The sequence below is a fragment of the Sarcophilus harrisii genome, chromosome 4 (assembly GCF_902635505.1).
Source record: "Sarcophilus harrisii chromosome 4, mSarHar1.11, whole genome shotgun sequence".
Taxonomy (NCBI): domain Eukaryota; kingdom Metazoa; phylum Chordata; class Mammalia; order Dasyuromorphia; family Dasyuridae; genus Sarcophilus; species Sarcophilus harrisii.
In genome coordinates, this window is record NC_045429.1 from 296769192 (window position 1) to 296784441 (window position 15250).

The 15250-nt window shown below is 33.7% G+C and overlaps 1 protein-coding gene across 6 annotated transcripts in view; it reads right to left on the bottom strand.

Moving 5' to 3' along the window:
• The window catches only part of MAP2K4 (mitogen-activated protein kinase kinase 4), a 174847-nt gene that overhangs the window by 51500 nt on the left and 108097 nt on the right, over nucleotides 1–15250 (bottom strand). For 4 of the 6 annotated variants that reach the window (XR_004233767.1, XM_031965528.1, XM_031965526.1 and 1 more), the window contains exons 4-5: nucleotides 14230–14295; nucleotides 1868–1987 (exon numbers count right to left, since the gene is read on the bottom strand). Coding sequence is in view for 5 of the 6 variants with exons in the window: in XM_031965528.1 (XP_031821388.1) it covers nucleotides 1868–1987; nucleotides 14230–14295 (186 nt within the window). In the remaining variant the exon portion in view is untranslated. The remainder of the gene's footprint in view (nucleotides 1–1867; nucleotides 1988–14229; nucleotides 14296–15250) is intronic. The other 2 variants (XM_031965531.1, XM_031965527.1) reach the window with 1 other exon arrangement.

Consider the following 15250-nt stretch of genomic DNA (forward strand, 5'->3'; position numbering starts at 1 on the left):
ATATAAGTTAAGTGACTTGGGTAGATTCTCACAGCTAATATATGAGACCTGAATCCATCCTAGATTTTCTTTATTGCAGCCCCCATTGTTTATCCACCACATCACCAGCCTCCTCTGGTAAAAACAAAACATGAGCTAAGAAGAAGGAAAGGTTTCATTAGAGAAAAAGAGGAATTAGAATAGTCCCTAGAAATTTCAGAAAGGCAGAGAAAAAGTTGATGCATATTACAGGGCATGAGAACAAATTCAGCAGCACAGAACAAGGAATTCTTAAGTTTTTATATGAGCAGGTAGGTTGACCAGTTTGGCTTTAGAGAAAGACCTCTGGAAAAGATCTATGATAAGCTAGACTATCCAAGTCCTGGAAATCTAGACTAGAAACTGAAACCACCTTGTATACAATGAGAAACAATAGAATGTCTATCAGAACAATTTACATGAGAAATGAAGTTTAGGAAAATTTATTTAGTAGTATTGTAGAGGGAGAAAGAACTTAAAATTCAAGAGACCTACTGGTAGCTATTACACTAATCTAGAAATAAAGTAATAAGAATTCCATTATCAGATAGTGAAAGTGAAATTTTCTATCTCTTTCAAAGAAAAATCAAATAGAAGATATATCACAACAGCATGAAATCTCATAAAGAAGAAGTTAAAAATGATTCCAAAGTTTCAAGAACAGGTAAAAATACCATTAATACAAAGTTCCTAGGCCCTCAATTTTTCCATTTTAAAATATAAAGATTGAAATAGATGATTTTGAGATACTTTCAAATTTTAGATCTATGAGGCTATAAGAATAAGAACTGAGAAACAGCTACTAGGAAAATCATTTTATGAATGGAGTTTCAATAGGACACCAGGGACAAAAGTCAGATTTCAGGGAGTTAAGGAGTAAATGTGGAATAAATCAAGTTGTAAAAAACACCTATTAGACATACTAAATTTGCCTTCCTCAAGGAATATAGAGCAGAAACAGATGCAAAAAAACAAACAAAAAAAAGAAGCATAAGGTAGGGATTTATATACAGAATTGGAGATTATATAATTGGAAGGGCAAAGGACAGAGGGACAAGGAAGTCTAGGATGGTACACCTAAAGCTGAAATGGTCATCAAACCTAGATAGGTAATGAAAGAAGTTTAATTCATCCCTAATTTGAGTATAACAGAAATTATCACAGGGTGCAGTGGACATATATAATAGATTCTATGGATTTAGAGTTCTCAGTTTTGTTTTAGTTTAGATTGTTTTCTGAGAAGATTCATTCATAAATTGGTAGATAAAATAGTATTTGGTATAGGCAGATCAAAAGGGAACCAGGAAAAAGAAAGCCAAAAAGTATATACAATTAGAGCCATGCAACGTTGGAACTGGCTGCATCAAGTAGTGAACTGCTCGTTATTATAAGTAGTGAGATATAAGTTGGGTAAATATCTGTCAGAAGTGTTATAGAAACATTTTTATACTGAGTAGGAAGATAACACTAGGTAATCCCCAAGGTCTCTTCTAGCTAAAAGATTATAATTTTTTAAGTGAGACTGAGTTTTCTCAGATGTTAAATGATAGAGTTGGACCTGATGAATTCTCAAAAAATTGATTTTTTTCTTATGAATATCCACTCAATTATCCTTATGCTCTCGGAGAGCACATATCTACTAAAAGTTTTAACCAAAAAAAAAAAAAAAAAAAGAGGAGCTAGATATAGTCAATATAGTTACTTAACCTCTCTCTGTATACTTGTCCTAATATATAAAGAAAGGAAGCTAGACTGATCTCTAAGGTCACTTTAGGTCTAAAGCTATGATCTAATTTTCTTTCATCAGTTTTGTATTCATTTGTTTAAAACCACAGATATTCATTCATACCTCTCTGAAGAGTGCTCCATAAAATTGAACAATATATGGGCAATCACTACTTCTCATCACCACATCCAAGTCCATAAGAAGCTGTTTTTGTTCTTTTTCATCCACTGTAGACCGAATCCTCTGAAAAAAAAAATCATGAAAAGTTATTTCACAAAAACAAAAAATAAATCTTTTAGGAACCTGTTTTTAAGACTTCTACCAGAAACAAAGATTAAAAACAAGCACTACTCTGAAAGTTCAGAAATGATATCCTAGTCATAAGAAAACTTTCCCAAAATGAAAAATCTATTCAGTATTTATGCTAACTATTCATCAACTCAATATAACACAGACATTTCAGAAATTTCTTTTCTGAATGACTATGGAAATCTAACACCAAAGCACATATTAAAGACAGATATGCTATGAAAATTAATGCCCTTATGGCAATTATAAAAAAACTAAGGAAAGGAAATATGAGAAAAATTTTAATAAATTACATTTTTAGAGATTTTCATAGAAGAAACAATGAGCATATGTAGAGACCAATTAAAGAATGTTAAAAACTGGATGGAGAAAACTCAGTTAATTAAGATAATTTGCTTTAGGTCACAACTATTTAAGAGTCAAAACTGAACTAAAATATATTCCTCATTGCCAGGCCTTTTTTCCTAGACCAGGTTAAAAACAAAAACCATTGTAACTTTAGGTAAGACTTTAGGCTAGCACAATCTGGATAGGAGAATGTGGAAATAAGGGAGGATGCTTTTTAAAGTCATCTCTCTCTTCTTAAGCTGCTTTTAAAAAGCATGATGTACTCCTGGAACATTGTGATGGTTCCTAATTACTGAGTTTATAACACTTTACTAAACAATTTTAAGGCAACTGTCATAAACTGAAATAATAAAAAATTATGAAGTGCCTACTATGAGCAAGTCAGTGGCTTAGACCTTTAAGAATAGTAAAAAGACATCAGCAAAAACCCCAAGAGGTCAAAGCAAACTCAAAGACTTTGGAATGAAACCAGGAGGATCTCCCTTTACAATAGTAAAGCAGGTAAAAAACAGGATAATAATGATTTTTTTAAATCAACAAAATATAATTTTTATTCCCACAGTACCATTCACAGTTTCAACTTTATTAATGCATCTTATATAGGAAGCATCCTAATATAATGCACCTTAAATAACAAAAACACCAGTAATTTTGTTTTGTATTGTTTTTTACAAAATGATAGCATTCATTGTCTTCTAAAATTTCAAGGCAGTGATCCACAAGCGTCTTGAAAGAGGAAGACAATCAAATGAATTTTCTTTCATAGATGAGAAACAAATGCTCAGAAAAACAATTGACAATCTCAGAGGTTAATGAGAAGCATTAGCTTGCACAGGAGATACTTCTCTTGCTCTAAGACATGTCAAATGAAAGGATTATAATTTTATTGTACATGACTTCTTCACTATTATCTTTTCTGTGTGGGTGAACTGATTAATCATAATAAACTTATATTTGCAAATCATTTTGTATTTTATTTCCAAATGAAAAACGAGAAAAAAATTAGAACAAATACTTATAGAAATCAGACATTAGTCTACACCACTTCCTTACTTCCTGTGTTTTTATTCACTTAATAGCTACAAACTTTGCTTTGGGGATGATATTTATAGTCATCTCTCAGTCAAAAAGAATATTTTAAAAAAGTAAAAATGACTAAACCCCAATAATATTGAAAAATGTTCATAAACTTGTGCTAATTTATGCAACAATTTTAATTACGTTTTTCTGGAAACAAATTTTTCTATTATAACTTTATTAGCATCTATATTGGGAATCAGAATTGCAGAAACTACTGAACAGAGGGTTGGGAAGAGTATTGGGTATACACATGTAGTGACCAGATCCTGTCAGCAATGATAATGAATGATCTAGTGGGATTAAGGAAAACGACTAATATTAATTTGTTGAGGTGATGGGGGAAAGAGGTTTTTCATCATATTATTTCTTTGGATATATGAAAATATCATTGCCATGAAAAATTTGTATTGCTATGATCAATATTCATGTTATAATCATTAGAATATTATATTTCCTTAAACTGGCTCTTTATAAAATTGGTGTATGAAACTTTAACTATTTCTCCTCTCGCTTCAATTTCATTATATGTAAAATAAGGGAACTATATTAAATAAAATCTAAGAACCCTTTCAGTTTTTAATTCTGATTCTAGGAAATAACATGCTGTAGACAAAACTTCAAGCTATTTTTTTTGGCTAGTCATAAATGGGCATCTTTTCTAATAGTATACCTATGCTTACCATTGATATTCTGTATATACACAAGATATATTTAATAAATATCTTCAAGAATAACAAGGATGAATAAATTGGATCAATGGTTTGGGAGGCCAATATCCAGGAGACTAGATAATATAGAGCAGAGAAAGTAAGTTTATGCTCATTATGCACCAGGTTAAAACATACAGGTAAATGTTTAGAAAAATAAATAAAAATATAATACAATATAGATCATGTTAATCTATGATTGATCCACTTCTATTTGAATTTGATGGTGTACATTTATTGATACTGTACTGGTGTAGTGGATACAAAGATGAACTTGGGAGTCAAGAATTAAATTCAAATTATATCTCAGCCTCAATTTCTTTAAATTGTGTATATACATGCAGATATTGTGTATAATATATGAGAGACATACACACACATACCCACACCACTTAACTAATCCTTAGGTGCAATATAAATATTAGCTATTACTATCATATCCATTCCAGCAGCAATAGTACTCATTTCAAAATCTTCATAAGCCTTAATTTTTACTGAGGCCCAGAAAGGTGGCAAAATTTAACCAAGGAAATCCCTGTTAAAAATTACAGTCAACTGTGGCAAAAAATCTGTTTCCCTACTAAAAATGACACCATGGGATATCAAGATTGAAGGCATAAGCAGATTGAATTTGCCATTTTTAAAGATTTAATGTGAAAAGCTAATGGCTAAGTTTAAGCAATACCACTTTTAGATTACCTACATTTTTACCCATTTTGTACAAAAATATATTTGTACATACTTGATATTTCAAGAGCATTTTTAAATATACAAAACATACACACATATATGTATATATGCATATATTAACATTATCTTATTTCATTGCTCAACTCAATTGATACGCAAGCTTGAATTGATTCAGACCCCATTAATTAGTATTCTATGATAATTTATATTGAGAATTTATTTCTCCCAAGTAATTTTTCTAAATTCTAAATTGGTCTAATAAAGTTTAAAAAAAAAAAAAAAAAAAAAAGGTCTTGAGAAAAGTAAATCAAATTAATCATCAACCAAGTCTGAAGTATTTAGAACTATATTAGAAAAATTCATTTGTTCACAATGGAAACTGCAACTCCAAATAAGTATTATATATTCTGTATAAAAATCCCATTCATCTCTATTTGCCAACATTTTCATTAACTAGGTTAAACTACTATAAGGAGATGAAAGTAACATTCTTTTAAAATACTTCAAAAATTCAGAATATCTAGTAATTACAACTGAATATTTCCCTCAATTTAAATAAGTGAAATTTTCCTGAATTTAGAAAAATTTTAAAGTAGAAAACCAAAGGCCTAAACTAGAAACATGGCTAAACTATACACAAATAAATACTCAAATAAAACTCAATTCAACAAATATTTATTGTGTTTAATATGTACAAGACACTATGCTGCCACATATTTTAAATAAAGTGTTCTACATTTTTGAAAAAGGTCAGCTTTGGCAAATAGGACAAGGACAAGGACAAAAGACAGATAAACCTTGAGAGAAGAGTATTTAAGTGTAATAAAGAAGTTGATAATGATAATGATAACTCTATCTTCTCAGTACCTTCCAAGGCAATGGTTTTGGAGAAACCTTAAGAGAAGCTTGATACAGTCACTTCAGGGAATATATTTGAATTATTAAGGGAAGAATGGAAGGATAGACTAGTATAAGTGACAATTCAGTTAATAATTCAATTCAATTCATCCAAAATTAAATGCTTATTTTGTGGAAGGCACAATTTGGGCACTAAAGATAACAAAATGAAAATTTCCCCCAATTTGATAAAGCTTATTATAGTCTACTGGGGGAGGGAGGAAGAAACATAACAAAAAGGGGATAAATTGACATAGGAGAGAAGATTAAAACTCAAGGACATTTCACAATGGTGACATCTGAAGGAAAATAAAGATGGTGAGAGGCAAAGATGAAAGAAGGCATTCCAGGTATGGGAAAGAAATGCAGTGTTCAGTGGCAGGATATGAATTATTGAATTTAGCGAATACAAGAACAATTTGGCAAAAATAAAAAGTATAAAGAACAACTATGTGAGATTAGACCAAAAATAAAGTTTTAAGTCTGATTGTGAAGGGACTTAAACACTAAGTTAAAGAATTTGCATTTCATCTTAGAAACAGGGAGCTACTGAAAGTTTGTTGTTGTTGTTGTTGTTTTAAACACACACACATTTAAAAAAACAACTTTATAAGTGAAAAATGTGAAAGAAATAGGTGGCCAACAATTTCTCTGTAAAAATTCTATAGTTTTTAATGAACTCTGTGTCAACAATGGGATATGGCATTTTTTTTTAATTGCTATATTCAGTTTTATACAGAAAACAGAACCAGAAGCAATGGAATAGAGCAGCATATAAGCAATTCTGGCTTGATGACTTCCTAATGATTTGTGAGATTGCACTGACTTCAGGAGCTACATTTCCCTCTAGAGCCATCAGCAGTATTCAAGCAAAATTTCTATGATCACTTGACAATTATGTTGTAAAGGGGATTCTTTTTTAGCTATAGATTAGAGTTAAGATAGCCACAGAGATCCCTTCTAACTCTGAAATTCTTTAATAAAGGTCACTCTATGAGTAGAGAGAAAAGGGCAAATTCCAGATATCTTCTGACAACATGACATGACATAAAGAAAAGGGAAGATGGAAAGAACATAAGATGAAGAGATTTAGGATTAAGTTAAGAAATAAGGACGCACAAACAGAGCAGGAACCACAGAGGGTCTCAAGTCCAACCTTCTTATTCTAAAGATGAGAACACCGAGACTTAAGATGTTAAGTAACTTGCCTAGGACCATACAGTTAATAAGTAACTGAAGCAGGATTTAACCAGGTCGTCCTGACTCCAAGTCCAATGCTCTACTATTACCTATTGCTTCTTCCAATAAGCACAATGAAATTTTAAGGGCAGAAGAGACTATGGATAAAGTGGGTGGAAATGAATGTGTGACAAATGATAGCTTTGGTAAATATTTCCTCATCAGACAACAGAAATTTTAAATTACAGGGATAAGGAGAGCAGAAAACAGGAATTTATCAGCTATGGGATGAGGATAAAAGAGAACTGAGAATTTATAGAGGCTCCTATGCACACTTATGATAACTGAGTATGATGGAATAGAAGATCAGTTTCCACATTAAATGCTGGAAAGCTGGGTAGAGCTGAGGATGGTATGGAGGAAAGAAGGAATTCTGGTCAGTTATCTAGTCTAGTAAAAATGTGCAGCTACTGTTCCAAAACTAAATACAAACTGCCAGCTCAATATCCTTATCAAGGATGTCAGAGAACAACTGTGTGATAACCCATAAGTAGTACAATCTGTACCACTCTACCACCCAATCACCAGCCTACAGTCTCCTGTCAGAAAAATTAAGGTTACATGGAAGCAAGGTCTCTCTTTTCAATTCAATTTTAAAACTCAAGTTTCAACAATGTCACTTACATCCCCCATGTTACAATGTTGGTAAAAGTGATCTTTCTTGCCAATTTTCTCCATGTACCTTGATTCCTCTCCCCTCCTTTTCCAAAAATCTGTCTTATTGGTCAACCTTCTTCTCTTTAATGTTTTTACTGTTGAATCAACCACTAGTTCCTTCCCTTCTAGTTACACACAGGCTTAAATCTCTACCTTTACCATTCCCACAACAGGTTAACATCCTCAATCTCCCCTCCCTTTCACAGGCAAATCAGAAAAGCTATCTACACTCACTGCCTCTGCTTCTTTACCTCCAACTTGCTTTTCAATCATTTGAAATCTGTTTTTTGTTACCAACACGAGTGAAATTTCCTTCCCACAAATGACCACAAATGACCAATAACTTCTTTTGACTTTTCACAGCCCTTATCCTTCTTGTCTCACCTGCAGCATTCAACAATGTTATTCAACAACTTCTAAATACACTTGCCTCTGTGAGTTTTTGTGACACTGCTTTCTGTTTGGATTTAACCCAGGGACTCATATCCTGCTTCCTCTCCTCTTTTTCTACTTTCATAGTAAGTAAACTACTCTTAATCCTGGACTTCTTGAGTCTCATAATCATTCTATCTATTAACCCTCATGGAGTTCTGAACTCTCTCCAGATAACACTGCATCTCTAAATATCCTTTTCAGCACTGGTTGTACCACTTCTCATATACTCTCATTATATTGGTCCAGAGAAAAAATATGCATACATTTTACAATCCCTTGTGATTTCCAGGCTTTCCCTTTTAGTTTTTCCACTCAATAACCCTCCTTTTTTTGAAGTGCACACAATTAAAATTTTTCATTCACCAAAAACATGATAGTTGTAACATACATCCAAACTATTCTCCCTTCTCTCTTTAGCACTTATCTCACCATCTTCCTTTCACTCTGACCTCTATATTAGAAGATTTTAATAAGTCGCTAAAAACTTCCTAAACTTTTACTTCCTAATTCTTCTTAAATCTCCAAGATCTACTCTTTCACTCCACCTTAGCTACACACAGGGTATATACACAGGTATATACAGGGTATACACAGTCTATCCACTTCATCTTGCCATAACACACATATGTTTTACTACTCTGGTTAAAAATTCCTTTATCTGACCAAAACCAATTATTCCCAATGGTTCACCATCTCTTCTTTGACCCTATTAAGAAATTCATTCCCGCCATCACTCAGTACCCCAACTTTGCTTTCACTCTTTCCAAACTCCCTTTCCAAACTCAACTCAATAGTTAGCCACTCTGACTCTATACTACCTTTCACGGAATTCTGTTAAGGACCATGCCTCAATGAAGGGGCAGGCTAATTCTCTGAGAGCCTCCACAACTATGGATCATAACATCTATAGGATTTGCAAAGCAGATATTGCTTGTGGACTGGGAATGAAATAAACTGGGGGCAGAGGGAAGAGGAGAGAGATCAAAGAACATAACTGCCTCTCAGTCTCCTTGCATCATCATCATCATCCTCTCACATGAAGAGATCCAATCTACAAGTCTGAGTTAGACCTCCAGCAGCCACTGGCAGGTGGCTCCCGTATCACAATAGAATTCCTTGTCCCTCTATCCTAGCACCAATTTTCTCTTACTAACTCTAAACCTTAACCTTGGATTATTCCCACCATCAGCTTTCTCCATTCATGATCACAAGCTGCTTAACAAAGCTGGAAGAGAAAGGAAGAAAATAAGCATTGATTAAGCATCTACTATGTGCCAGGCACTGTGTTAAGCACTTTACAAATACGATCTCATTGATGCTCACAGCAACCCTTCAAGATAGATGTTCTAATTATCCCTTTTACAACTGAGGAAATTGAAGCAGACACAAGTTAAGTGATTTATGTAGGGTTGTACAGCTAGTAGCTGGGGCCAAATCTGAACTCAAGTCTTCCTGACTCCAGACTGCATCTTCTATCCACTGTGTCTTCTACCTGCTCCTCATAGCAAGGCTGACTGGATCCATTACAAATTTGTTATTCAACCTCAACTGACACTTCACTGCAGCAGAGCAGTCAGTCCTTTTACTCCTCTCTTAATTGATTCCTTCTCTCTCTCCCTAAAGCACTTATCCAAAGATCATCTCCAATAGTCCAGATAACCCCAGAGGAGAGAATGAGGTAGATGACTTTACACAGATTACTTCAATTCACTTGCAAATCAAGACATTATCCTCCCAAAATCAGTGGACTTGTTTGAGAATAAAAGACAAAAGACAGAACCTATTCCAAAAGCTTCTAATCTCTGCTTAAAGTTTAAAGTTCTCCTCAGAATTTTCTGCTACCTGAACTGCTTTTAGGTATCTTTGGAATTCTTTATCACATTCCAGCACTGTATACCTTCTCATCCTCTTTGCTCCCACTTTTCAGCTTCCTTTTAATATTCTCTTCTCTCACTATTCAAGTTCCTTGAGGGTAGGGACTATCTATTTGTATTTGTATTCCTGGTGCTTAACACAGTGGCTGGCTGTTTTTAAAATATTTATTGACTGACTGGTCCTCTCTTCCATTTCACTCATACCCCAAATTAAAGACCGTTCTTCTTATTTTACTGAAGAAAAAAGAAAAAGAAAAAAAACACTGAGGCCATTGGACATAAACTCCCTTTACTCCCATTCTCTTCATTTCAAAAGCTTTTGACATGATTTCACACTCTTTCTTCCTTCCCCCCAGTCTCTGACAAAGGGTGTTCCTTCTCTTTTGTTTGTAATTCTTCTCTTCAGAGTCTGTCTTGGAAGTCCCTTTCCCTCTAACAGCTCTTTATTGTGGGAGTTCTTATGTAAATTCATTATTCCAAAATTGAAATTTTATGTTAGGGTCCAACTTTGTGCTTTTCTAAGACAAATATCTGGGCCTTGTTTAGTTATGTGATGCATTCCTTGGGAACTAAATGTTATGTTATTCAAGGATCTCAAGAGCAGTGCTAGCCTAGGGCCTGAAAGCTTTCATAAACACAAGAGTCTGATCTAAGACAAAGTCTAATTACTGTTCTCTGGATTTGAGTTTTGCAAATCTGAGTCCACTACAACTACAACTTGTATCAGCTACCTAGAAGACTTTGTAAGTTTAGAGCAACAGAACCACAGGCTTATCCTTGGCCTGAATTCTCTGCTCTGATCACTCAGCTACAGGTTCAAGACCTGGCTAGAGTCTAAATCAAGGACTGTTTCTGGATCAATCAATATAGCCGCAACTCGCTGTTCCTGTTCTTGTCTAGTACATAGCATCAAGTCTTTTACTGCTCTTTGCCCCTCTCCATCTTCTTACGTTCATCTTGGCTTAAAAAAAAACCCCAAAAACTCAATGTTCTTTTTTTCTGTTTTTCCCTATCAATATTTCGTCTGGTATTCTTCCTGTCTTTGTGGGCAGCTATGCAAGAGACATGAACTGTAATGCTTTCTTCTATCCTACCTATTTATCAGTTACCATTCTAAGAATTAGATTTACTAGTAAAAAGAATAACAAAGAATGATCTTACTTATAGTGGGTTTATATTTTAATGGGGGAGACAAGTAATAATGTACAGCATAAATATTAGAATATACATTCTTATATACTTATATTTTTCTATTTCTTTGCTGCTTATTTTTTCTAGTCCAGTTTTTCCCCTGACCTTCAGCTTATCACTGACTCTTGGATATTTCAAACTGTATTTCTGAGACATTTAACATTCAACACATCTAAAATTGTCATTATTATCTTCTCCATTTCCCCCTATGCCCCAACAATTTTTTTCTTTCAAACTTCTCTCTATCTAGTGAAGGCAGATCTTCCTTCCAGTGTGATTGGCATTCATTTCTCTCACCATCCTAGTTAATTCCACAACACTATTGCCAAAATAATTTTCCTTAAATGTGGATCTACCCATATGATACTTTACTCAACCAACTTCAGTATTTACCTATTACCAAATATAAATTCTTCTGTTTACATTTTAAAACCCTACACAACATGGCCCTAACAGTATCTCTCTTCTGTACTGGGATTCAGCCAATTTGGCCTTCTCTGTTCTCTACTTTCAATGCACCATCTTCTGTTTTCATGCTGTCACACTAACACAGTTCCCCATACCTGGAATGTATCTTTCTTACCTCTCACAAAGTTCCTCTCTTTAAAAATTAAAATAAAGCCCAGATGCCATCCTCTGTATGAACTTTGCCCTAATCTCCCTCTTCTCAATGTACTTAAATCTGAAAGTATTTGACAATCTTTGCATGAAAGTATACACGAATACAAATACACACATTTACATTTACGTCACAAATAAGTATATAAGAACGTATATTCTGATATTTATGCTGTATATTATTATTTTATGTACTTGTCTCCCCAATTAAAATATAAACCCACTATAAGTAAGATCATTCTTTGTTATTCTTTTTACTAGTAAACCTAATGCTTAGAATGGTAACTAATAGGCATTTTATAAATTTTTTTTTGTTTAGTAATGCCCTTTCTCCTGCTGATCTCATTAATGCCCATGAGTTTAGTATCCTATCTCTGCAGAATGCTCTTGAAACCACAAACAAAAATTCTCTTAAATTCATCTTTAATTCTTTAATCTTTATTTGCTTGCTGCATCTTTAATTGCTTGCTGGTTATTTACACGACATTTACATGTTAAAACTTATCCCATTCATTCATCTTCTTTACTCTTAAATCCTTGCCTCCCAACTTCCCTACTCTGCTGAGAATCACCATTCTTCCAGTCACCATGGTTTAGAATCTAGGAACCAACCTTAACCTTTTACTCTCTCTCACTCACCATAGCCAAGTGTCTTATTGATTTCACTTTCTTAAGATCTTTCCTATTTTCGTCCTCTCAGCTTAAACATAAAACCATAATTTAGTCCCTCAACATTGTTCATCTGGACTTATTTGTTTGGACCCAATGAATCTTTTTTAATTCATCAATGCAGATGATGGATTTCATCCATATTCTTAAGGTACAGGTCTTAGTATGTTATCTCCTTGGACTTCAGTCCAAGCTTCAGGCTCCCTACTGCCTACAAGAAAAAATATAAACCTTTCTTTTGCATTTAAAGTACTTTATAAATCTGACTCCACTCCACCATAGCTTTTTAGCTTATTCATGTTAACTCCCAATTCTACCTTCCACACATTCTTACCTTAGCCATACTGTTCAACTTGCTGCCTTTTATACAGCATTCCATCTCATCTCCATTCCTGGAATGCCCTGCTTCCTCACTTTTTTTCTTGTGACTTGTATCTTCCTTCACAGCTCACTTCAAGTAACATCTCCCTTTCTCAATTTCCCCAATTATTAGGCACTCCTGCCCTTAAATTTGTTTTATACAAGTATCTCAAGTCTTAGTGCTATGTTAAGATATAAAGCCTTTTTATAAATCTGTATCTTGTATCATAGTGATAGTACATAGTAGATGCCATATATATATTAGCCAAGAAGATGAGATTGATTCATATGTGTACATGTCAGCTTTTTGAATGAATGCTTTTTGAGGGCAGAAATTGACTAGTTTTTACATTTGTATCCCAATGTCAGGCAGAAGTGCTTGTGTGCCACATAACAAGTCCTTAAGATGAATCTTCTTGACTCTAGGCCCAATACTCTATCCACTCACCTGGCTGCCCAAATTACTTATCCATAGTCTCAATTCTTTCAGAATAGAAAAGAGTATTGTTACAGCAACTAGAGAAACTAATGCCAAGAATGTAAGTTGAAACTGCTCTTCTACATATAAGAAAGGATGCATCTAAAAGACATTTAAAAATAACTTTGTTCCCATTTTTTATTTTCGGACTCATGCTCATTGTAGCAAATTGCACATACAAATTGTAGCTGAAAGAGGGAATAAATGGTGAGTTATCTTCACCACTATTATTATACTAAATCTATCTGAATACAAGAAGTTGGAAATGATTACATAGCAAGTCAGGTGATCATTATGATAGCACTGAATACAACTCTCCAGCAGTATTCTGTTTCTATACAGATGATGTTCTAGCTACTTACAAGTCCCTGCAAAATGACCAGGAAGGAACTATTATCCCAAAATTATCTCCCCAAAAGCCTCTCAGACTCCTTTACTAACTCCTCTGCAATTAACCTTTAAAAGCTTATTTACTCATTGATTGAGTGATTAACTTAACTATGTGATGTGTTTTAAATGATAAGCTGAAAAACTTTTAGTTTATCTCAGAAGTAACAGGGCACACTACCACAGCTTTTCAAGCAGGAAATTAACATGATCAAAAAGGTGATTTAAAAATATTATGGCAGTTGTGTGGGAAATTTAGCAGAAAAAGGAAAGATCAGAAGCATGATTGATTAAGAGGATGTTGCAAAGGTCCAAAAGAGGCAAAGAGGTTGAAGTAGAGAGGTTGTTCTGCAAATGGAAAAAAGGAGATTAAAAAATATTGTAGAGGTACAATCCATAAGACTTTTTAACTAATAAAATGAAGGTTGGGATGAAGAGAGAAAATTAAAGAATGACTTCAGGGTGGTAAAACTGAATGAACAGGAAGAACAGTGGTGTCCTAAATATAAAAAGGGAAGCTCATTTGATAATAAATTTATAACTCACCTTGCTTTCTACAAGTGTTCCTTTTGCTCCAAAATGGAGTACCTTTTTTAGACACATTCTTTCTACCTAAATTGTTCAGTAAAAACAGACATTTATTATTCTATACATTAAATAATATTGCTAGGCCCACAAAAATACAGGAAGCAGAAACCACTTTTGCTCCTTAGCACATAGATGAAGCACATAAAAAATCTCAATTCTAAAATGAAATAAACAGCTATAAGTTTCACTTTTGGCAAAAATGAAAATCCCTTGAGCTAACTGAAGCTGGTTCACATACATACCTAATAATCTCACTGGAAAAATGTCTCTTCTTCTCAAGATAAGATGGCTCACAGCATATATCTCAAGTAAATTAATTAGCACACAATTCAAAATGTTCTTCTAGGGAACTATAAAATACTTTCCCAGATTATTGTTGTTAATTTGTCTTTTTTAAGTTTCACACATTCCCAGGAAATGCCAACAAATCATAAAGCTACAACTGTAATTACTTAAGCATAGACTACTATACCTTCTGACCACTAACATCTAGTTACAGTCAAGTGACAAATTGATATTTTCTCATTTAAATATTTTACTATACCTTCCACAATAATTACCTCATTTTTGCTTGTATGCGGGGGGAAGAGTTTTCCAAATTAAATTCTCTAATTTCTTAAAAAGGAGATTACCACTCAACTAAAAGTTTATATGAAACTCACCAAGTATTTTTAAGAAATCTATCAACAAAGATGTTTATTTTTGGCCAGAAAGGACCTTTATCGTTATTTGTGGGCATTGGGGATAGTGGGAGAAACTATGTAAAATGTGACATGATCATCAACTACACATATTGATATGACTCTAAAGACCAAGTAATAGGGTAGCCTTCAGGACTACCTGAAATCTAGTAAGCAAGGACAGTTTAAGGCTTAAGTTATTAGCAGCAAGATAAATTTGGTTCCAAAGACACCATTTCTGCTGTTAACTCTTGCCCTGCCTAACCTGTCCATCCCTTCCATTCTTTTCTAGCCCTTAG